Source organism: Eubalaena glacialis, chromosome 3 (assembly GCF_028564815.1).
Source record: "Eubalaena glacialis isolate mEubGla1 chromosome 3, mEubGla1.1.hap2.+ XY, whole genome shotgun sequence".
Classification (NCBI taxonomy): domain Eukaryota; kingdom Metazoa; phylum Chordata; class Mammalia; order Artiodactyla; family Balaenidae; genus Eubalaena; species Eubalaena glacialis.
Window position 1 is genome coordinate 23,682,822 of NC_083718.1, and position 24,916 is coordinate 23,707,737.

Genomic DNA, 24,916 nt, shown 5'->3' on the forward strand with positions numbered 1-24,916 from the left:
AACAATCTTATTAGTTCTAATATTTTATCTGCAGATACTCTTGGGAATTTTTTACGTAGACAATTATATCATCAGCGAATAAGGTCAGCTCTGTTTCTTCCTTTTCAATCCTTACTGCTTCTATTTCTTCATCTTCATATTCCTAGGTTACCTCTTCTGCAATACTAAATGAAGATGATTAAAGGTGAAATCCTCAAACTTATTCCTGAGTTTAATGGAAATCCTTCCAACATTGAACCATCTTGTAAGATGTTTGCTGTATGTTTATATTATTCATCCTTATCAGCTTAAGAAAACTCATTTTTATGCCAAACATGCTGAGAATTATTATGTATGGATTTTAATTTTATCAATGTTTTTCCTGAGACTCTTGTTTCTTATAGGTTTTCTCCTAGCAAATTAATAGGTTATCTAATGTTAAACTACCCTTACATTACTGAGATCAAGAGATAAATCCTATTTGGTCAAGTGGTGGTCTTTTTTTTCCCCCATATACATTGTTGCATTTGGTCAGCTAATATCTTATTGAGGACTTTTATATCTATATCAATATTCTTAAGTGAAACATGCTTATAAGTTTCCTCTCTCAAATGGCTCTTCTATGTCTCATATATCAAAATTATACTAGCCTCATAAAACACTCTTCTTTAGAACTGTTTGCATAAAACAGGTAACAGCTTGAAGGTTTTTAGATTTTGTTTATAAATGCTCTGGATGTTCTCCTTTTTTTTTAAATTTTGGGGGTAGATAAATAACTACTGATACATTTTATGATTGAGGTCTATTATGTTTCTATACTTTTCTGCCAGGTGTGGTAAATTATATTTTTCTACAAAATGGCCCATTTATTAGTGTAAAGCTGTTCATAATATTATAATTTATTTCCTTACTATAACTATAGTGATATCTCTTTCCAACCCTAATATTGTTTATTTATAGCTTTTAATTTTTTTGTTTGATTCTGTCAATTTATTCAGGGAAGCAGCTTTTGTGTTAATAATTTCTATTTATTATTTAGTTATTTTTTTCTTTTATTCTTAGTATTTCCTTCTGCTTTTTTGGGTTTGCTTATTATATGCCATTAAGATTTGTCCATCTACCTAGAGGGTATCATGCTGAATAAGTCAGACAAAGAAAGACAAATACGCTACGATTTCACTTACATGAGGCATCTAAAAAACAAAACAAACAAACAAACATGACAAAACAGAAACAGATTTGCAGATATGAGAATAAACGGGGGGATGGGGGGGTGGGTGGTCCATCTAAGGACAACTTAGACATGCCACAGGTTTCTATATGTAATATCTTGTCACTCAGATCCAGGTTGGTTTTTTAAAATTTTTAAACATTTTCTAATCTTCATAATGATTTCATCTTAGTGTCACAAATTATTTAGGAGTGTGTTTTTAAATTTCCAGTATTTTAAGAAACACTCCATTTGTCAAAAGTGGAAGTCATAGTATAGTTTACTTCTCTTATGAATAAAAATTTCAGTATTTCATATGGAAATTTCCTGACTTACACAGATTTCTAATTTTTTTTTCAGTTGAGGTATAACTGACATATAACATTATATTCATTTCAAGTTTACAAATAATGATTTGATCCAATTATTTTTAAATATTCATTTTCATTTTTGCCAATATTTAGATACTTTTAGGTTTGTTCATCAGTGCTATCAAATGACCAATTCACTGAATTTACCAAAAATTTATTTTACAGCTACTAGTTTGGAATGTTGTGTTTAAAATGTTCGATAATTTCTACAAAGTTCTAGTTGTCCAGTTTCCAGTTTTTCTCTATAGTAGCATCTTAGGAAGTATTCAATTTGTCTCTGGCCTAACTCACTGCTGGGACACTTTGCTGGAGGAAACACAAAGGGGAGAGAAAGTACTCAGAATGACCTGGATACCCCCCAGGGAGAGAGGGTTCTTGGTACAGAGACTGTGGAGACCAGAGAAGGGCTGAGCAACAGGCACAGAGGGCAAAAGGAGGGAGGCTAGGGAGGAGAAAGAACAGGGTAGGGGGCCTGAGAGGACAGAGGGCAGGCTGGGACAGTTAGTATTAATAGTTAAACTTGCTAAAATTCAGTGACCTGCCTTTCGGCAGACTGATTCAGGTCTTTAGAAGTTCCTCTCCAGGGGAGCAATGCATTTGTTTTTGCCAGGTGCCCTAGGAGTTTCACTGGCCTGCAACCAGTATTGGTTAATTTCTTGACTGGAGTTGTGTAAGTGAAGTTGGAGGTTCCTATTTTTCAGAGGAGCTCCTAAACCAGCTCAGACAGAAACAAACTTCTTTGCCGATCAGGAGAATTTTTCTAAGTCCTCTTTTTATGGTGTGCAGCCCCTTGAAGAGGCTGAGCTTTATGCAGAGATACTGGTTTCAAAGCCCAGCCTCTCACAGGCCACAAAATCTAAGCCCCTGGATACTACCAGTTCATAATCTCCATCCCAAAACACAGGGCTGCTGCAGCATCTGGCCACCCCACACTGCACCACCCTGTCTCCTAGTGGAAATGCAGGGACCTACCTTTCTTTAGTAAGAGCTCAGCTGGAAATGTGTTACATTTTTCCTGCATATGTTTAACATTGGTTGATTTTACCATCTTACCAGAGCCAAAAAAAAGTATTTTGTAAATCTGTTCTTTATAAAAGTCCTCACTGCTATTGGTATATACTTAATGCTAGCAAGACTCTATTTATATTTTCCTCTATCTACTGCTCCTGATCTGTTAAGGCCCAAGAACTCCAGTAATCAGATAATCCAGTCACCTTTCTAAGAAATCCAGAGCAGGGAATCAGTAAAAGCTTAGTTGTCATGGCAGACATGAATTACAAAAGCCTAACTATTCTGGCAACCTTAATACCTACAATTTTTCTATCGTATATGAATTTAACAATATTTTATGAAACTACTTACATTTTGAACTCTTTCCTATAATCCCATACCCCATACCTTTGGTGGGAAATGAATTCCTTAAACACGCTCTGCTACTTAAGTGTATTTCACATTTTAGTTTGTCTTAAATTTACTTTGGATTCCAAAACCTAGCTAGTTTGAAGGCCAAAGCATCTAAAGAATATTCGTAACTGAAAAACTCAGATTTATATTCTTGAACAATTAGTCCTAAATCCTCATCTAAATTCAGGCTTTATAAAAGGTGGAGAGGGTGGGAAGGCAAACCGATATCCTTTTTCCCATAGAGACTCTTTTGTCTATAATTTTAAAGTACTTCTTTATTTTACTGAATGTATCAAGTCCTTATGTAATACTAGATAACGTTAAGAATTTAATAGACCCTTACCTGATGGTCCTGAATCTTCCTGCCCACCACTCTGAATGTGTTGTTGCCTGTATGATGATATATATGAACTCTGCTGAACCCGGTTGAACCACCAGCTGGCACCCACTTTTTATTGGCATCATCGTAAACCATCACAGCAGCTCTTGCCTGACAGATACTCTGTTCACTAGGGTGGGGGGGGAAGAAAAGCAAACTTTTAAGATACTTAAAATATGCTAAGCTTCCCACACAGCCATATAAACCAGAGTTAGCTAACCGAGCAGTTGGTCAACAATTAGTGCTTTACTGGGTGCTAGAAACAGCAACAATGAACAAGACAGAGGCTTCCTGCTCTTATGGGTGGAGTCTGATGGGGAAGACAGACCAAAAAATGAACTGTAATGAGGGACCAGAAAGAGGTCAGGATCCACAAAGAGCACGTAGATATAAGAAACATTTTCTTCTAAATCTGAGGATCTAATACATTCATTAAGCTGAATATAACTACAAATATAAATTAATCATTATTTAACTGTATACATATGTTTATAACATTGGTGAACTGTTTGTGATTACCTCTCTTTACTGGCAAAATTACTTTTATCATCAGGCTTGCTTCAAGGTCTATATAACAAATTCTGCTAGGCTCTTCTGCCCCTTGAGATATGGAGTGGCCACTAGCAATCAATGGACAGCACCGTGACTGGGTAGTCCCTGACTCCACTCAGGCAAGATAACATCTTATGTTTCAAATTTCTTCACTTAAAAATGAAAAAGTAAAATAAGATGATTTCTAAGGATTCTTCTAGATGTTAAATTCTAAGCTTCACAAACAAATATTGAAGAAAAAAAGACCAACTCCATGATAGAATCTTTAAATCTCAGCTTCATCTCAATTATTTGTTACCAAGTGAAACTGAGATACATGAATAAATAAAATGTAGAGATGCTCTTAATTCTATATTAAGCAATAGTTTCATCTTTCAAATATATTCCAAAATAATACTGGGTATAAAAGACTGACCGGGGGCTTCCCTGGTGGCACAGTGGTTGGGAATCTGCCTGCCAATGCAGGAGACACGGGTTCGAGCCCTGGTCTGGGAGGATCCCACATGCCGCAGAGGAACTAAGCCCGTGAGCCACAACTACTGAGCCTGCGCGTCTGGAGCCTGTGCTCCGCAACGGGAGAGGCCGCGACAGTGAGAGGCCGGCGCACCGCGATGAAGAGTGGCCCCCGCTCGCCGCAACTGGAGAAAGCCCTCGCACAGAAACGAAGACCCAGCACAGCCAAAAATAAATAAATAAATTTATATTAAAAAAAGACTGATTGGAATTTTACTTTATTTTATACCATATGTTATTTTTTTTAAATGAAATACCAAAAGTCAACTACAGAACAGGTATATTAACTCCATGCTGACTATTAACCGAATTAAAATGACTCAATCTCCATATAGAAGACTTATCTTGCCACTTAAGCAGCTGTTAATGGAGATGCTAAGTAGCTCATCCAACCCCATCTTTAACGAAAGCACTGCTCATTCCACCAATTTTAGCCTTCAAGATTTTAAACAGTAAATCATGTGGGTTCTTCCCCAACATCCTGGGAAACAAAAAGTCGCTTTCATGCCCTCCCTTCTTACCCACACTTCTGGCCCATCTCTCAACAGTATATGTATGTGCTTTACTAGACCTGTTGTGTGACTTGATGACAGAAGATCATGGGAGACCTAAAGAGGTCACAGCACCAAGCAATAAAACCACCCAGAACAGTGGGGTTATACATGCTTGTAATTTTCCATTAGCTAAATCTTACAAAAACTTGTAACAATACCTGTGCAGCACAAACACTGAAATAAACCCAGTGGTACTGTCTAAATTTTTATGCTGCACCAAATTTTTTTTAGTAAATTAGTTCTGGGAGTAAAAACGAGGCAATGACTAAAGCTTGAATTATTTTTAAAAGCTTGATTAAAGAGCCTTTGTCAGCACAGCAGTTGAAATCTCTTCATCGCTCACAACAAAAATACTTGTTAAGGGACAAAATTTACATAACCCTATAGAAAGAAACAAGCTAAGGCAAAGTGCCTCTTACAGCATACAATCCAAGAAACAAATTTACTAACTAACTGTAAATAACAACTCAATAAACAAATCTGTAAATTAATACAGAACAGTATTTTCCAGTTCGAAAATTAATGTTTTTGGACATACACGATGTTTCCCCAAGGTTCAAGAAATAATGTCTCTTCAAGAAGTTCCACTGGGATCACAGAAGCTAAAGCAATAGTTGAACCCCTATTTTGTAAATCAGGTCATGCCATGCCTCAAAAAAAAAAAAAAAAAGTTACAAAAGATACATAGGAAATATAAAACCAGGAGAGTTAAATAAAATGTCCCAACTTTCTCCTCCACCTTTTTCTTCCTCATTGCTCTACAGTGGGATGCCGGAGACATTCCAAATTCCTGAAGCACCGAGTTAACTGAATAGCTCTGACTAATGCTTAATTACTCAAGATATATATAAACCACTTAGTCAGCAAGCAAATGTCTGGTCGCTTCAATTTCCCTATAACCACAGAAACAAAGACATCTCTAAATGAACGTATCAAAGTAGCCAAGAAAGGCCAAAAATACAAAAACTGGTTGATTAGTTTTCTAATGAAGATGAAAAGAAATCTTCAAACAGAGATGTTAAGGATACAAATCTAACTCTAAATAAAACCAAGAAGCACCAAGAGAAGCCAAGGTTAAAGGGAAGAAAAAAATAAGATGTGGGTAAGAGCTGAAGTGTTACTGGAGGTATAGTCAGAGCCACGCGGGTTATGCGGCAAGCTGTGAAGATACAAGCTAAGCCCCAAACAACCCTGTAGTTCTACAAGGCATCCAGCACTCAGAGAAGCCAAATCAAGGCCCAGCCAGGAAGGAATGGCACTGTCCAGTGGGCTCTTAGCAACCAAGCCAAGTCTTTCCATTCCTTTCCACACACCTGAGGACCTCTCCTCAACTAGAGACACACATCCTATGGTATAACAAAAAATATTTGGTCTTTGTCAGGTTCCTGGAACAGAGCTCCTAAAACCCTTGGCATCTCCTGAGCAGTAAGAGTGTCTTTGGTATGCTAATGAGATGACTCTAGGTTTCCATATGGGGGCTGGGTACCAGAAATACAAAGCCAAGATCAGAGGGTAGAAATGTTCAGTCTCACCCCTTCCCCACCTCTGGGGAGGAGAGAAGGGCCGGAGACTGGTCTCACTCACAATGGCCAATGATTTAATCAATCATGCCTACATGACGAAATCTCCGTAAAAACACCCAATCGAGCTCACGTCCAGGTGCTGGTTGGGTGGCATGCCTAGAGAGGACCTAGAAGCTCTCTATTCCTTGCCCTATACATCTCTTCCACCTGGCTGTTTCTGAGTTGTATCCTTTATGATAAACCAGTAATGGTAAGTAAAACACTTTCCTGAGCTCTGGGAGTCATTTTAACAAATTATTGAGCCTGAAGGGGAGTCTTGGGAACCCCCGAATTTGTAGTCAGCCGGGCCTAAGTGTGGGTAACCTAAGTACCCCACTGGCAGTGCCAACTAAAAATTGTCACTTGCTACCTGGTTCTACAAAAATGAAGCCACTAAGCCACTGGAGTCGCTGACCTTCAACACCCCCTGAAAGGAGTTCGGGGCGGAGATCAGGAATGAGGCACTCTGTGCTCTAGGAAAAACTGGCAGAACAGGCCTTCAGATAGTTAGGTATTTTCAGAAGACTTTATGAGCCCAATTTCTTGCATCTTCTCACATCTAGAAAAGCACTAAAATCATTAACAGAGACATCGTGACTAGCAGCAACCTTCTGCCAAAATGTGTGCTTGATTGATCCTCCTTCGCTAAAATCACATAGATACTGACCTCCCCCTTATCTTTTCGGAACAGTTCCCCAGAGCTTTCTGAGAAGCTGTCTCCCAGGTTATAGTTCCCATTTGGCCCCAGATAAAACTTACTCACTACTTAACTCACTACTGTCACGTTGTACTTTTTTTTTTTCAGTTGACAGCAGCCAGGTCTAAAGTGGGAGCAGTCCTGTGGGACTGAGCCCTCAACCTATGGCATCTTGTACTAATTCCAGAAAGTTAGTGTTTGAATTCAGTTGAATTGTTGGACACCCAGTTTGTATCAAAAAAATAAGAGAACAGACTGTTGATTTGAGAAGAAAACTCCCACTCAATATACCAACTCCAAATTACAGGTACGCACAAAATAAGCTAGTGGTACCCAGTTTTGGATTTCACAAACCCATAAACTTCAAAAACCGACTGGATGAATCAATACAGAATAGGGTTGACAGTATTTTGGCCTACTTGCCAGGTAGGAGATTTCAGGGTAAGGTAGGGGACCACCATAACTTACTAAAATGAAGATATTTTGGAACTTAAAAATCTCAAAATAAATACAATGTAATATACTATAAATATAATAATTAGCTTTCCATACAATTCTCTACATTGTCCACTTTTTTTTTTTCTTCCATTTCTCCCTGCTCCAGTGAAATACTTACAAGCCTTCCTGCTTTATATGTATGACCATATGACTGGCCTGAGTCACAACAGAACTGCCTGTGCGTTGGTGTATATACAAGCACTAGAGCAGTGACAGGTCAGCTTAGAGGTTCTTCTGGTAAGAATTTCCAACTTTATCTAGGAGGATTTTTAGATGAGAAAGTCAATGAGTGAATTTCTGAAATGATGAAATATCAGAAATTCACATATGTGCAGTTTTTCAGGGAAAAGTAACATGGAAGGAAGGCAAGATTTAAGAACCACAGCTATTGAAGAGTCAAAAAGGGGAAAAAATTAAAGAAAATAAAGATCTAAACAAGCACAGCAAAAAAGACAAAAATTTTATAATCTTTATATTATCATTCTATCTGAATTATAACAAGGCTCAAAATGAATACCTAGTCAAAGCCTTCAACATTCTGAGTCAGTAAAGGAAGTACATAAAAGATTAAATTAGTAAATTACTGAGCTGTACTTTTGTGAAGATCAGGCAGTAAATTAGTTATAAACAAAAATTTCATTTTATGACCAAATGCAAATGGTATATATAATTGATTATACCTCATTTTCCTGATGTTAATTTTGGTTTTTTAAAAAATGAAATATGGCATTAGAAGGCTAAAGACAGCTGATTTTTTAAAAAAGTATAAAAACCATGACACTACAATCCAATTCTGTGGCTTTGTTAAAATTCATTTCTGAATACAGTCAAATTTCCTGAACAGGTATATATGATGGTAGAAAATGCTGGCCCAATTTTATTTTTATAGGTTACCTGTGAATGAAATGGTTCCTGGTATTTAAGCAGAGTAAGGATCCCTTGGCTATTCTTGTCTATGCTGTTTACTGAAATTGCAATAAAGCCAAGTCTTTGAAAATAGCAACTTCCTTTCAAAGTAACCATTACTTGTCAAAGAAAGCATGAATATTCAGTGCCTAGGCACAGAGTAGGCATTGTTTAAATTCTCGTTCAGTACATAATTTCATTTAACAAAATCCTACTCAAGAAATGGATCATCAAGACCTGGATCAAATACCATTCCTTCTGTTAAGGTCTTTCTGGAGTCCCCAAAGCCAGAATTAATTGCTCCCTCCTCCCATAGTATTCATTAATTTTTCCACCAGGAGGACTCTGCGGAGGTAATATCTGAGCCACAGGAAGGAGTTAGGATTTTACTCCAAGTGCATTGGGAAGCCACTAGAGGGTTTTAAGCAGAACATGACTTACACTTTTAAAAGATGACTCCGGCTACTATAAAGAGAAGGGATTCAGAAAGGTGGCATGGAAAACAAGAATGCAAGCATGAAGACCAGTGTGAGACGTGTGTATGGTGACATTTGGACCAGACTAGAAATAAAGGAGAGGGAAGCATATGGGATATATATGTCAGAAGCACAGGAGACAGGATTTGCTAGTAGGTAAGACGAAGGAGAAGGGGAAGGAGGGGACAACCAAAGGCAAGAGAAAAATTATGTCACCTAGCATTTTACTGATACTCCCAAAGTAGTATGTGACATGCTACAAAGGATGTCACTACTGGAAGTCATGGTCCCAATTAATTTATTTTTACATACATATAAAAATGTATTCATCATCTTTGAAAAGGAGAATGTCATTTATCTTCGAATGACAGAGCCTAGTCTGCAGTAAGTTATCAAGATCTATACAATAACCTCTGCTATACTACTGACGACTTAGAGAGTTTACCCTAAGAAAGAGAATTAGCATCTTGTCTGTTATGATACTGAGTCACTCTGTGAATCAAGATGTCAGTTATTCAGAAGATAAAATATTAAGAAAGAAATTACACAAAGAAGTTGGGAATTTTAGGGCTTCCCTGGTGGCGCAGTGGTTAAGAATCCGCCTGCCAATGCAGGGGAAATGGGTTCGAGCCCTGGTCCAGGAAGATCCCACATGCCGCGGAGCAACTAAGCCCGTGTGCCACAACTATTGAGCCTGCGCTCTAGAGCCCGCGAGCCACAACTACTGAAGCCTGCGCGCCTAGAGCCCATGCTCAGCAACAAGAAAAGCCACCACAACAAGAAGCCCGCACACTGCAACGAAGAGTAGCCCCCGCTGGTCGCAACTAGAGAAAGCCTGCACGCAGCAACGAAGAAGACCCAAGGCAGCCAAAAATAAATAAATAAAATTAATTTTTTTTAAAAAGTTGGTAATTTTAAAGACAGTATTTCCATCTTATTCTCTGATGTCAATTTTTTTTGCTCAAGCTTGCAATTTTTATAACATTTCAAGCATTAAAGAGGCTTAAACATAATTTTAGATTTCAATTCAATTCCACAATTATTTTTCACACCTGCATTCCATGGCCTCCTAGAGTTATAAAAGATTATGCACTCAAATCGGGAATAATAAACATGTATTTTCTTCAAATAGGAAAGTAAGCAATAAATAGCATGCCCTGTATTGTGTTAAGCACTAGAGGAGTCACAAATAGAAGGCTTTTTCTCTCAGTTCACCACTCTGGACTCTAGCCATCCTGCAACCCTAGGGGTCACACCAGCATCCTCCCTGCCCTTCACCCTGCCAGGCACTCTGTCACCAAGGCCTGTCAATTCTACTTCCTAAAAACTTCTAAATTCATTAGTTCCCTTTGCTCACAATGCTCAAAAGCTTTAATTTGGGCCGTCCCTAGTTTCTCATCTGGATTATTTCAAGTCTCCTAACTGGTATCCCTGACTGCAATTTTACTCCTTCTTCCCAGTGCTTCCAGAGGGAAATTTTTCTAAATCAAATCTCATCACCTCACTGTTCTGCTTAAGACACTCCAAAGACTCATTTCAGGATAAACTTTGGCTTCATAGCATGGCACAAGGGGTCTACTGTGATTTGGCCTCTGTCTTTCTCAACATTCATACTTTCTTTCTTTCAAATACTTGTAGCATGAAATGTGTACAAGACACCATTCTACCATCCTGCTGCTGGTGGCACATCCCACCACTGGGGGCACATCAGTATTCACTACAGCAATAACAATTATGCCATATTTGTCCATATATCTACACCTTTGCACATGCCCTGTACCTAAACTACCTGCACATTTCCTCCTCGCCTAATACTGACAGTTCTGCAGAATTTAGACACAAGTGTCACATCCTCTTGAAAGCTTTTCCTCTCTCCCTCAATATATAACAGGAACTCACTCTCTGGGTTCTCACAATACACTATGCATATCATGTCTCCAACAACATCATATTAAACCCTGAAGGGTCGGCATTGTATCTTTTCATCTCTCCTAATTAAGATTTGTTGAAGTACTGACTTGGAAAGTAGTGAGCAATATTAACTGTAAAAAGCAAAAATCCATAAGCTTTGAGTAAGAGCGCCAAAACATGCCAGTGAAAGCTCCCTTTTCTGACTTCCAATGCCCAAATGGACAACCTCAGACCTTCTCCTTTCCATCTATAAAACATACCATTAGCACTCAAAACACTCAGCTCTGAGCTAGAAAACTATTCTCATCACCCCGCACTCTTCTGCTCTCAGTTAGGCTGTATACTTATTAAGAAGTCAGCTGTGTTTGTGACCAAATATATTCATTCCAATTGTACTTGTACTGTAATTATGCAATTTAAATATTATATAAAGGGATACAATGTGAATATATAGAAATTCTATGAAAATTAAGTTCCTATCAAGATGAGGCACTAAAAAATTGTAAGATATACATAAAAGACGGGGGAAATCACACAAGTCTAGCAGACTGCTATACTGAGAATGCTTTGCATATATCTTAAGTTCTCTCTCCACTTTAAAGAAACCAAAGCTGAAACTCTGAAGATAAAACATGGGCATGCTTCAGGAAAGAAAAACGATGTAGACTTCTCATCACCAGACTAACACTAAAAGCTTTACCAAAAACAAAAGTCAGAGAATGAACATAAAGTAGACTAAAATGCTCTAAGGTACATGTCATTTTTAAGGATACCAAGCTTGAGATCAATTAACCAACCATCATCACCCGTACAGATCACATTACATACAAAAGCTTCTACTATACGCTACATTTGTGAAATATTAACTAGCTTTTCTCCTTTCATATTCCATCCATAAACCAAAAAACTTGCTAAGAATGGCGGGGGGCGGGTGCTGCTTGCTAGAACAGCTAGGTGCTGCTGTCCTGGCTCCCTGATTGAAGGATACGGGAAAACTCTGTGAATGCCACTGACAAACAGCAGATACAAATAAGGCAGCAAACAAACTTATTTTCTGCAAGGCAAGAAAACCATCTGTGAGGCAGTAGCTCCAATAACGTAGAAAGGCAAAATTTCCACTAAAGACCACATAGTTGTATACCATTCATCTCTCTAAGAAATACTAAAAGGTTGTTTTTTTTTTAATAGCTCTTTATCGGAGTATAATTGCTTCACAATACTGTGTTAGTTTCTGTTGTACAACAAAGCGAATCAGCCATATGCATACACATGTCCTCATATCCCCTCCCTCTTGAGCCTCCCTGCCACCCTCCCTATCCCACCCCTCTAGGTCGCCGCAAAGCACCGAGCTGATCTCCCTGTGCTATATGCTGCTGCTTCCCACCAGCCAACTATTTTACATTCGGTAGTGTGTGTATGTCGATGCTACTCTCACTTCGCCCCAGCTTCGCCCTCCCACCCCATGTTACCAAGTCCATTCTCTATGTCTACCTCTAAAAGGTTTTTTAAAAAGGTGAAAATATCAATGGCACTACTTAACTCTTCATCCCATAATATCTATATTCATGTGCAAAGTACAACTGTAATCTAACATATAACAGATCCACAGTCACCACAGAAAATGACCAATATATCTAAAGCAATATAGCATGTTTTAGAAAACATTTCAGCAAATCTGTTGGGTTATCCCATAGGATGAAAAAGTCTCTTAAAAAAAAGGAGAAATCATTAGGTAAAATACTATGTAGAAAAAGTACCTGAAAGGAGGCACTTCCTGCATGCAGTTATGCATGTTTAGGAATAAGAGTAAGCTTTTTAGAAAATCTTTATTGTACTATTTGACTTTAATTATGAATACCTCTTATTTGCAGAAGTATAGAACGTGAAAAATTCTATAAATGTGACTTGGCCAACAAAAAGAACCTGCCTCTGCCAACAATATACCTGGAGAGAGAGGAATAATACAGAAAATGAAAATGCGACTATTTTGATATTCTTAGAACCACAAGAGAGAGGAGAAAACGAGGATGGAATTTATAAGGGTTTGTAGAGAGAAAAGAAAATGAAATCATATTGGGCAGGAAGTAAAAAGAGAATTAAGAAACTACTAAGACAGAAAATCTTGGATGGAAACCTGCCTCTGCATGCAACTGGCTGGGCACATACTGAAGGAGCCTTGGCCTGCTGCCGAGAAGCCCAGGTAAATCAAGCCCTCCTGCTTTTCCTGTGATACAGAAGACTAGTTAACAAAAAAAAAGCAAACACTATTTTTAAAAAATTAAAACCAACTGTTTCAGGAGACTGTACTCTACAACTATCCATAGATAAATATTTTCGGAGCCTATGTTTCAAAGTATTGCTTAACTGCAAGCACAAAAATCGTAACAAATCAATGAGGGAAAATCTATTAATTTTTGACTATCTATAGTATTTAGTATAGACTGACATATCCCCAGTTGTAGTCGCAAAGAAATCTCCTTACATTAATAAAGACCTAAAACCCAGAGACAAATAAGTGACATATATAATTAATTACTGAGCCAGGGTTGTGATGATAATAATGATACTATAATAAAAACAAATACTAATATGAATATAATACTTAAGAAGATCCACACACTGTTCTATGTGCTTTGCCTTTATTAATTCATTTATTTATTCAACAACTTTATTTGGTAGATACTTGTTAATATTCCCATTCTACAGATAGGAAATTGAGAAGTGAATTAATTTGACCAAACAACATACTGTAGGAAGTGACAGAAATGGGATTCAAAGCAGCCAGTCTGCTTCAGAGTCTGGACTTACGATCACTCTACTTGAATAAGAGAGCTAGAGTCTGCCTAACTACCAATTATATTAGTTCAATAAAATTAACTCCTCAGAAGTTTTCTATCATTTCTGCATTATACTTCATGTTATATTTGTTGAAGCTAAGGGAAGGGAATTTGCATATTTGCTGAAATTGATGTTCTTGTAGAAATAAACCAGGATTCTTTTGAAGACTTCACTAGAGAAAATTATACCTTATACTATTACGAAAACATATCTAGACTATCACAGACTTTTTTTTAAAGATAGTACAAAACATATGCATAAAATTAATACTTCAGGGAAAGTTTCCTTCAAATTGAACCTCAACATTCTTCAAAGAATTACATGAAGGCAAAATCTGTAGGAAGCCTTTTAGACATCAAACTAGACACACACACAACACACACACAAACACGCATGCACGCAAGTGAAGAATATATAAATATAACATGATTTTTAAAACAAGTCATATGGTAGAACAGCACCCACCATTCCATTATTTTTAACTACCCTGATTTTGTTACTATACAATGTAACAATTTAGCATTAGAGGGAGTACATGAACTCTAAAATATACTAGCTAATATGAGGAATACCACTCTCATTTTTCAAAAAGAATAGGTAAAACGAAATAATACAAGAAACTTTAGTTATTTTCATCCAAGTTAGTAAAGTATTGACTAGAAAATTAAGATAAAATTTCAACCTAAAACTACAGAAAAAAGATCCTTTCAGACAAATGAAAACAAAGAAGAGGACTGAATATGAACACAGACTGAACTAGGGGTAACACCATAATCATTTACTAATGTCTTCCCAACTAGATTGGGAGGGGAGGGACTGTGTTTTACTGATATATTTAACAGTAGCTGGTGTTTAGCCCCTACTTAGGAGCTCACTAAATTTCTGCTGAATCAAAGACTTGGTGCAGGATGAAGTGATAATTAAAAAAAAAAAAAAAAGGTATAGTATAAGAAAGCTCCATTTTATGGCTGAGTTCTAGATGGTTAAAGTTGCCAGAAATCTCACCTTAGCTAAGTGGCTAATTTACTGTCTCTGACTTTCCTAAAATTGGGCACACCTGAATTATAATCTGAATCCAAAATTATTGTAGAAAATGTGAATGGTCAGCAGACCCAGTGACATCTGGTGTGGTAGTTTATTTTCTAAAATACCATAAACATCATCATCTTAAATTACAGTAAGTGCACAGAGTTAATTATTCTTTAAACCAGTCATTAAAACAAAATGAAACTTTTATGAAACGGTTTTGTTTTTGTTTTTTTTGGTGAAACTTTTTATGAAAACTTTCTATGAAAAGCTCAGTCTTTCACAAAAAGACCTGTTAACACCATTTGTAACTTGGTAAGGTTTAATGAAACAACTTACTTAGGTATCTATCACTTGTATTTTTTAACTAGTAGAAACCTCTCTTGTCTGCTATAGATCTCTTTTTCATCAGAATTAAACTTAAAGCTAATTCCTTTCCATGCCCACCTATGCTGGGCAGCTTCTGAGACAGTCCCCAAAGCAGAGACTTGAACAGATATTTGTATACCAATATTCACAACAGCACTATTCAGCCAAAAGGTGGAACACCAATGTCCATCAACAGGTGAATGGATAAATAAAATGTGGTAAATACATACAATAAAATATTATTCAGACTTAGAAAGGAAAAAATCCTGACAAGTGCTGTAACACGATGAACCTTGAAGACATAATGCTAAGTTAAAATAAGCCAGACACAAAAGGACAAATACTGTATGATTCCACTTATACAAAGGACATACAGTAGTCAAACTAATAGAGACAGAAGGTAGAATGGTGGTTTTCACGGGCTGTGGGGAGGGAAGGAGGGGGAGTGACTATTTAACGGGTACAGTTTCAGTTTGGGAAGATTAAAAAGTTCTAGAGATGGTTGGTTTACAACAACCATTCACAACAATGTGAATGTACTTAAGGCCACTGAACTGTGATTACAAATGGTGAAAATACATAAACTTTGTATTATATATTTTACCACAATTTTAAAAATATATAATAGCTTCAAATATTAAGAAAACATGAAAATGTAAAAAAGTATTTTTGTCTATCAAGGAATAAAACTGTATTTATTAATCCACTTGCATTTGGTAAAGGTTATGTCTTAATACAAGTCAAAATTTTTATGCTAATAAAGAAAACACAAACAATAACATTGTCTAGAATTAATCCAACGTGTTGCAACGAATATTCAAAGTTTTGTTATGTCTTGTTATTTGAGATGCTTTGCTACTCTTATTTCTTTTTATAAGACAACTCTTTGGGCTGCACTGACAACCATTAGCTTCCTAGTTATAAACTTTGGTTTATATTTTCTCCCTGCTGTTTCTGGCTCCTATTACAACTATAATTATAAGAAATAATTTGCATCTTCTTCCTTCCTCCCAACCACAACAAAAAAGATGGCTCCCAGTGATCTCCACCACCTGGTATTCATGCCCTTGTGTAATCTCTTTCCCCTGTGTGTGGGCTACACCCATCAACTTGCTTCTATTCTATGGCAAAAGTTATGGAATGTCAGTTCCAGGGTTCATTTACAAAAAGACTGTGGCTTCCATCCTGTGGGAAAGGCTGGCGTGACAGGCCAACTGTGGGGAGGAACTGAGGCCCTCAGTCCAACCGCCTGCAACTGAATTCAATCAATAACTATGTAAATGAGCTTAGAAGATTTCCCCCCCCACCAACCGTGATGACTTCGGTTAAGACTGCAGCCCTGGCCAACCTCTTGACAGCAATTGTTGAGAAACCCTGAGCCAGAGGACCCAGTTAAGCTGTACTCAAATTCCTAATCTACAGAAACTGTGTGATAATAAATGTGTGTTGTTTTAAGCCACTAAATATTGCTGTAATTTTATTGTGTTGCCATAAATAACCAATACAGCACCTCCACACACCCTCTTGCCTGTCCCCCAAGATCTTAAATTTCTTTCTTCCCCCAGTATGTTAGTTCCAGGTATACAACATAATGATTTGATATTTGTGTGTGTGTGTGTATATATATATAGCAAGATGAACACCACAGTAAGTCCATCACCACACAGTTACAATTTTTTTTCTTGTGATGAGAACTTTTAAGATCTCTCTCAGCGACCCTCAAATATACAATACAGTGTTTTATGTAAACTTAAAAGCCAAGACAATCTCTATTTCACATGCCCCATAGCACTTAGCAGACAATAAACAGCACACAATCAACAGGTTCATATCTTGTATCTACCCACTTATCTTTTTTTTTTAACTGATCTGAAGTTTTCAAAGATTAACTCCCAGTGCACCAGCAAACCTAAACCCTCATTAACAGCATGATAGCTCACGAAAGTAAGTATATTTAGAAATGGTCAGTGACAGAAGGAAAAATATGGGTAAACACTTCACTTGGCAGCACATAACTTCCCTATCCTAGCAAATCACCCCATTAACAAGAATTGAAGCAACTGATTAGAGATTTCACCTGTTTCCTGAAGTTTTCTGCCTCACATTATTTTCATCAGGTTGTAAAAACTATAAAAGGTTCGATTCATCATAAAGATACAACAATCATAAATGTGCATGTATCTAATTAGTTTCAAAACACATGAAGCAAAAACTGAATTATTTTGCAATATATCACTGCATCAAATCAACACCTTACACTTCCACAATCTTTTTTTAAAATTTATTTATTTATTATTTTTTGGGGGGCTGTGTTGGGTCTTCGTTGCTGTGCACAGGCTTTCTCTAGTTGCGGTGAGCGGGGGCTACTCTTCGTTGCAGTGCGCGGGCTTCTCACTGTCGTGGCTTTTGTTGTGGAGCACGGGCTCTAGGCGCGCAGGCTTCAGTAGTTGTGGCTCGCGGGCTTAGTTGCTCCGCGGCATGTGGGATCTTCCCGGACCAGGGCTCGAACCCGTGTCCCCTGCATCGGCAGGTGGATTCTTAACCACTGTGCCACCAGGGAAGCCCCTTCCACAATCTTATATGTCAAGTTAATCTCAATAAAGCTAGGGAAAAAACTGACAGAATTAAAGAGAGAACAACGTTTCCACAACATTAGTTGCAAATTTTAACACCACCTCTCAGTTAACTGATAAAACTAGACAGTAACTGATAAAACTAGACAATAATTTATAAAGTACATTAAAAAATACTGAACACTTGGGCTTCCCTGGTGGCACAGTGGCTAAGAATCCGCCTGCCAATGCAGGGGAAATGGGTTCGAGCCGTGGTCCGGGAAGATCCCACATGCCCCGGAGCAACTAAGCCCATGCGTCACAACTACTGAGCCTGCGCTCTAGAACCCGCGAGCCACAACTACTGAAGCCCGCGCACCTAGAGCCCGTGCTCCACAACAAGAGAAGCCACCGCAATGAGAAGCCCGCGCACCGCAACGAAGAGTAGCCCCCGCTCGCCACAACTAGAGAAAGCCCGCATGCAGCAACGAAGACCCAACGCAGCCAAAAATAAATAAATTTTTTTTTTTTAAAAATACTGAACACAGAAAATCTGAAAACTATTAACTACTATGACTTAACTAATATTTAAAAAGCATTACACCCAACAACTGCAGAATATACATTCTTTTCAAGTACACACGGTATGATCACCAACACAGATGATATACTAGACCATTAAAAAATTCTCAATAAATTTAAAATAACTGAAAGCATGCAAAGGATGTCCTCTGACCACAATGGAATTAAATTTGAAGTTAACCATACTAGGATACCTAAAAAAAATTTGGGGGGTGGGGTGGTAAAACACACTTCTAAGTGATTCATGGGTCAGAGAAGAAAACACAAGAAAATCAGAAAATATTTCAAATTAAATCATTATGAAAATACGACAAAAATCATGAGATGCAGCTAAAGCACTGCTTAGTGGTTAATTTAGAGTTGTAAATGCTTATATTAGAAAAGAAAGTCTAAAACCAAATATCTAAGCTTCCCTCTCTTAAGAAGTTAGAAAAGAACAAAGAAAACCCAAAGGAAGTAGGAGAAAGAAAATAATAAAGAAACCAGTGAAACAGAAAACAGTAAGAAAAATTAAAATTTCTAGCTAAACTGATCAAGAAAATGAGAGATCACAAATTACCTATTATCAGGAATGAAAGAGGCCTTATCACTACAGATTCTACAAATGTTAAAATAATACTAAGGGAATTTGATGAACAGCATTATGCCACCAAATCTGACAAATTAGATGAAACTGGAAAAATTCCTGAAAAGCAAACTGACATGAGAAAAAATCTAAATTACTTTATCTATTAAAGAAATTATAGAGCTTCCCACAAATAAAACTCCACACACATGGTTGCTCTAGTGAAGTGTATCAAATATCTAAGGAAAACATAGCATCAATTTTATACAGACTCTCAGAAAATAGAAATCATTTCCAGTTTGTTTGATGATGTCAGCATGACTCTAATACCAAAACCTGACAGACAGTACAAATAAAATGACATTGTCCTTCCATAATACAGATGCGAAAATTAACAAAATATTATCAAATCAACATTAGCAATATATTTAAAGAATAATTTAATATTGTTTATCCCAAGAATGCAAGGTTGATTTAATATTTGAAAGCCAAAGTAATTCACTACATTAACAGAATAAAGGAGAAAAACTGTGCATTGCAAAAGATGCAGAAAAAGCACTGGATAAAATGCATTATCTGTCATAACAAGAACTCTCAGCAAACTAGGAACAGAAGGGAATTTCCTTAATGTGATAAAGAGCATCTACAGAAATAGCTATAACTAACATTATACTTAATTGTAAAATACTGAACTCCTCCCCCCTGAGATCAGGAACAAGGCAAGAATGCCCTTCTCACCATTTCTATTCAACACTATAGTGGCACTCCCAGCCTTTGCACCAAGGCAAATAAATAAATAAAAGATCAGAAAAAGTAATGCCCTCTAATTGAAGATAACAAATATTTATATAAAAAATCCTAGCGGGCTTCCCTGGTGGCACAGTGGTTAAGAATCCGCCTGCCAATGCAGGAGACACGGGTTCGAGCCCTGCTCAGGGAAGATCCCACATGCCGTGGAGCAACTAAGCCCACGAGCCACAACTACTGAGCCCGAGTGCCACAACTACTGAAGCCCGCGCGCCTAGAGCATGTGCTCCGCAACAAGAGAAGCCACCCAATGAGAAGCCCGCGCACCGCAAAAAAGAGTAGCCCCCGCTCGCCGCAACTAGAGAAATGCCCGCGTGCATCAACAAAGACCCAAGGCAGCCAAAAATAAAAATAAATTAATTAATTAAAAAAAAAAATTCCTAGCAAATCCACAAAGCAGCTACTGTAACTAATAAGTGAATTTAGCAAGGTTGCAGGATTCAAGTATTTGACTTAGGAATAAATTTAATATCATATGTGCAAAATCTCTGCACTGAACATTATAAAACGTTGGTAAGAGAAATTAAAAACAACCTAAATAAAAAGATATACCACGTTCATATATTGGAAGATTCAATATTGTTATGATATAAAGGCTCCCTCAAATTAATCTATGGATTAAATGCAATTCCAATGAAAATCCCAGGAAGCATTTTTGTAGAAATTAACTGAGTCTAAAATTCATATGGAAATACAAAGAACACAGAATATCCAAAACAACTCTGAAAAAGAAGAATACTGTTAGAAGGCTAACACAATCTGATTTCAAGACACAAAGCTACAGCAAACAAGAGAGTATGGTATTGGCTTCAAGATAGACAAATATATCAATGAAACAAAATAGAGTCCAGAAATATGGACTGATTTTTTTTTTTTTTACAAAGATACAAAGGCATATTAATGGAGAAAAGATAGTCTTTTCAGTAAGTAGTACTGGAACAACTGAATATATAAATCTCAACCCAGACCTCACACCATACAAAAAAATTAATTCAAGATTATCACAGACTTAAAGATAAAAGCTAGACTCAAAACTTTTAGAAGGAAACATAGGAGAATATCTTCATGAGTTGAGGGTAGGCAAAGGTTTCAGCAATAATCACAGAAGAAAAAAGCAGGAAGGTTAAAATTTTCTCTCATTAAAAATGACCTTTAAAAAAATGCATATGTACGGTATATGAATTATATCTTAATAAAGCTGCTATAGAAAGGAAGGAAAGTAGGGAAGGAGGGAATTAAGGCCGAGAGGGAATTTCCATATAGGCAAGGCACAGATGAGAAAAAAATACTTGCAAAACATAAATCTGAAAGGTATCTAGGATGCATTTTTAAAACTCAACTAAACAATTAAAAGACAACCAATAAAATATTGGGCAAACAATGTGAACAAATGTCACAAAATGTGATATACAAACGGTCAGTAAATCCATGTAAAAGTGCTAAACATCATTAACCATCAGGGAAATACAAATTAAAATCACAATGAAATGTCACTACCCATCCACCAGAAGAGTTAGAATGTGGTGCAACTGTAACTCCCATACACTGCTAATGGAAATATAAAATTGTTAAACAACTTTCAAAGATGATTTGGTACTTTTTTTATATAGAACTTACCCTCTGACCCTTCAATTGCAATGCTAGATATTGCCAAAAACTAGAAACAGCCCAGGTATCCACAAATAGAATGGATAAATTGTTGTATATTTACACAATGGTATATGACAAAGCAAGAAAAACAAAAAACAGATACATGCAATAACACAGATGAATAGCAAAAACATACTGTGAGGGAAACCTTACACAAGAATGTGTATTTTATGATTCCTAATAGATGAAGTTCAGGATCAGGAAATACTAATCTACAGTAGAAATAAATCAGAACAGCGGTTGTTTGGGAGGGGGGGGGCAGTGAAAATGAGGATGACATGGGAAGGGGCTTTAGGGAACTCTGCCATCACCCCAGGTTGTTCTGTACCTTGAAAAAGATTGGGTTACACAGGTGCGTGCATCTGTCAAAACTCACCCAACGGTCTGTGCATTTCACTGTATATATTTTACCACAAAAGGAAAAAAGCTGTATTATGAAATCCTAGTTAATGATATACACACTGAAATACTTAGGAAATAGTGCACTGATGACTCTTTTTTGAAATTCATAGAAGTTTTATATATATATATATATATATATATATATATATATATGGCTAGATGGATAAGTGATAAAGTATTGTAAAATGTTAATGGTAGAATCTAGATGGTGGGCATGTAGATTTTCACAGAGCAATTCTTTCAATTGTTCTGTGTGTTTACAATTTTGCATAATAAACTATTAGGGGTTGGGGGGTAAATTAACCAAATGTTCATTCCTGTGTAGTCTTCTCTGTAAAGGAGCTAATTATGCACAGACTCAATACCTGTAATAAAAATTATGATTATGTAATATAGTACATTTTTTATTTTCAGTAATAAAAAGGAAAGACAAAAGACTGGCATGTTTTATTTCTCCATGTTCATTCAAGTAAGAACTCTAAAATTTTTTAAATTGAATGGATTGAAAAACAATGTGTAGATGAAAATAATCAGTTTGGCAAGTAGTCTAGTGACTAATCCCCTCCCCCTCTCACTCAAAATACACACACACAACCACCACCACCACACCACCACGGCTTAGACCAGAGTCCACACTCACAGTTTCAACTAATACCTGTTAAAAAGTGCCAAAAAAGTTATTTCCAGCCGATACTTCTCTTCTAAGCTCTAAACCTATATAGACAACTGCCTAGTATGTATTTCTATCTACATACCACAAGCATACCTCAAAATGCAACCTACTTTCCTCCCTCACCCTATCTGCTCCTCCCTATTTCCAATCCCAGGTGAAGGATACCAAAAGCCCTACTGTCTGGCCCCAGCTAGAAACCCAAGTGCCACTCCAGACTGCTCCTCCGCTATCAACCCCACACCAGTCACCAAGCCCTGTCAACTCCACCACCTAAGTCTCTACTAATACCCCCTCCATCTGTCCCACTGTCACTGCTTTAATGCATTATTTCCTGAATTACTACAGGGCCCTCCAAAATAGCATTCCTACCTACACCCTCTCCGGGTAGAAGCCGGATAATCAGCACTTTCTGAACAGAGATAAGCATCTTAATATTACCTAGAAAACATGATGTCCTACTATTTCTGCATAAGAGACTCCAGTTAAGAATATTTTAATTAGGACCTTTTACAAAATAGACTTACATTTCTGATGGCTCTCATTTTCAGCGTAAACTGATAAAGACAGTTTATTCACATTACCACATCACTTTTATAGTTAAGACCAGGTGACAGTGGTGATCTTAGATTTCACCACAGAACTGTTGCTAAGCATATACAAATTATCCAAATCATTGATACATGGACTATACTTCCCTCCCTCCCCCCAAAACAGCCTGTACTTCAACAAGGTTTCAAATTTCTTTCTGGGATCTAGATCATCAGTACTAGATTCTACAGGGCACAGAGTGGGTATCTTTACAAGTGCTGGAGCATGGGAGTTAAGAGCGGAGAATCTGGAGTTGAACCTGAATCAATTTCAATTCCAGCTCTGACATTTCCGTGTACACATATATGTGACCTTAAACAAGTTGCTATATAGCCTAAGCCTCCTGATTTCTAAAGTGGAATGTAAGAGTTCCTATGTCATAGAACTGCCATGAGAATAAAACCATGTACATAAAGCACTTCCAGTACCTGACACGTGATGGGCGCTCAATAATGTCAGCCATTATTTGTATCAGCAGCAACAGCATTTCGGTAAATGAGGCCAGCAAATAAATGGGATTCCAGGATCACAAGTGACGGCAATACTACCAAAGAACTACAGTGCACCCTTAACATTTGATGTGCTGACAAACAAACCTAAAGATCCATGGCATGCATGGAGTCATCCATCAAGCAATACAAGAATCGGAACTTCCCACTCTGCCAGTCTGGTGCACGGAGAGTGAGCTTGATGAACTTTCTATCACCTGCATGCCAATGGGGCTTTCTCCATTTCTACTCATCCTTGGGTACCTATTTAATTTGGTGCCTATTACAGGCTACAGTGGTTATTTATGGATCTGGGAGTTCATAATAGCCTTGAAATGTCACAAGTATACTGCTGCAAATGGCTGTTGCTTAGCACATCTCTATGGGACTGCAATATAATTCTAGCTTCATGTTTCAATTTAACCGCTACTGTACGTGACTTAATAAGGATTATGGACTCTTCAAGTCATAAGAAGTTGCTTTTTGTTAATTTTTAATATTTGATTTACAAATCAACTTAAAATAAGACAAATATGAATATGATATTCAGGTACATAGGATAATTAGTCACACTAAGTCAATTATAAACAATGCTTCTCAGGCTTAAAAATAACCACCTAAGGAGCGCGCCTGGTTTTCCTATTACCCTAAGGAAACTCTTAATTTCCCAAGAGTATTTCTTGGACATTCATGGTTCCAGACCAGATATTTATATAATCTGGCAAACACATTCAACACTCACTAGCTGCCAAATGTTGCTCAAAACTACATTTTATAAGTGGTGAAATTCTGCCCTGAAAAACAGTCTGTCCACTACAGCTGGGAAAGCATACTTCTCTCCTCTTTCTCCATATATAGTTCTTCCACACAGACCAGGAATTCAGCCCCTAAATGACATACCATATCACCCTTGGCACATATTAGTTAAATCAAACAAGGTCAGCATACTTTAGTTCTGAGGACTAGACTATGATGACTATCATAAAACAAATATTCCAGAAAAAGTATCTGAAGATTACAGGAGATGGCACACAGTAGGCTTTCAACACACATGCCCTAAAGAAGTCTAGGAGCCCTGCAGAGCCTACAGCAAACAAATTTCTTGGAAGTTTCAAACTAAAATACAGTGAATATTTTGCAATTCACTCTACTACAGAGCCTATTTCAATAGGATGTTCTCCACAAAAATCTTTCAGCAAAATTGACGCTCCAGGTAGAGAGGCCATGTTTGTCTTATGGTCTGCTCCATACACTAGCACACTGCAGCATGCCCTGGGGAGGGAGACAAGTAACCCAGCAGTGTGAGAAGATGGAAGTACCAAAGAGTGCTGTCAGCGCTACAAGAGGAAGCCTGAACTGCAAGA

At 37.3% G+C, this 24,916-nt stretch overlaps 1 protein-coding gene across 6 annotated transcripts in view; it reads right to left on the reverse strand.

Annotated features, from left to right (window-relative positions):
• The window catches only part of ENAH (ENAH actin regulator), a 153,941-nt gene that overhangs the window by 71,548 nt on the left and 57,477 nt on the right, over positions 1–24,916 (reverse strand). For all 6 annotated transcript variants that reach the window (XM_061187345.1, XM_061187344.1, XM_061187342.1 and 3 more), the window contains exon 2: positions 3,308–3,473. In XM_061187345.1, the coding sequence (XP_061043328.1) occupies positions 3,308–3,473 (166 nt within the window). The remainder of the gene's footprint in view (positions 1–3,307; positions 3,474–24,916) is intronic.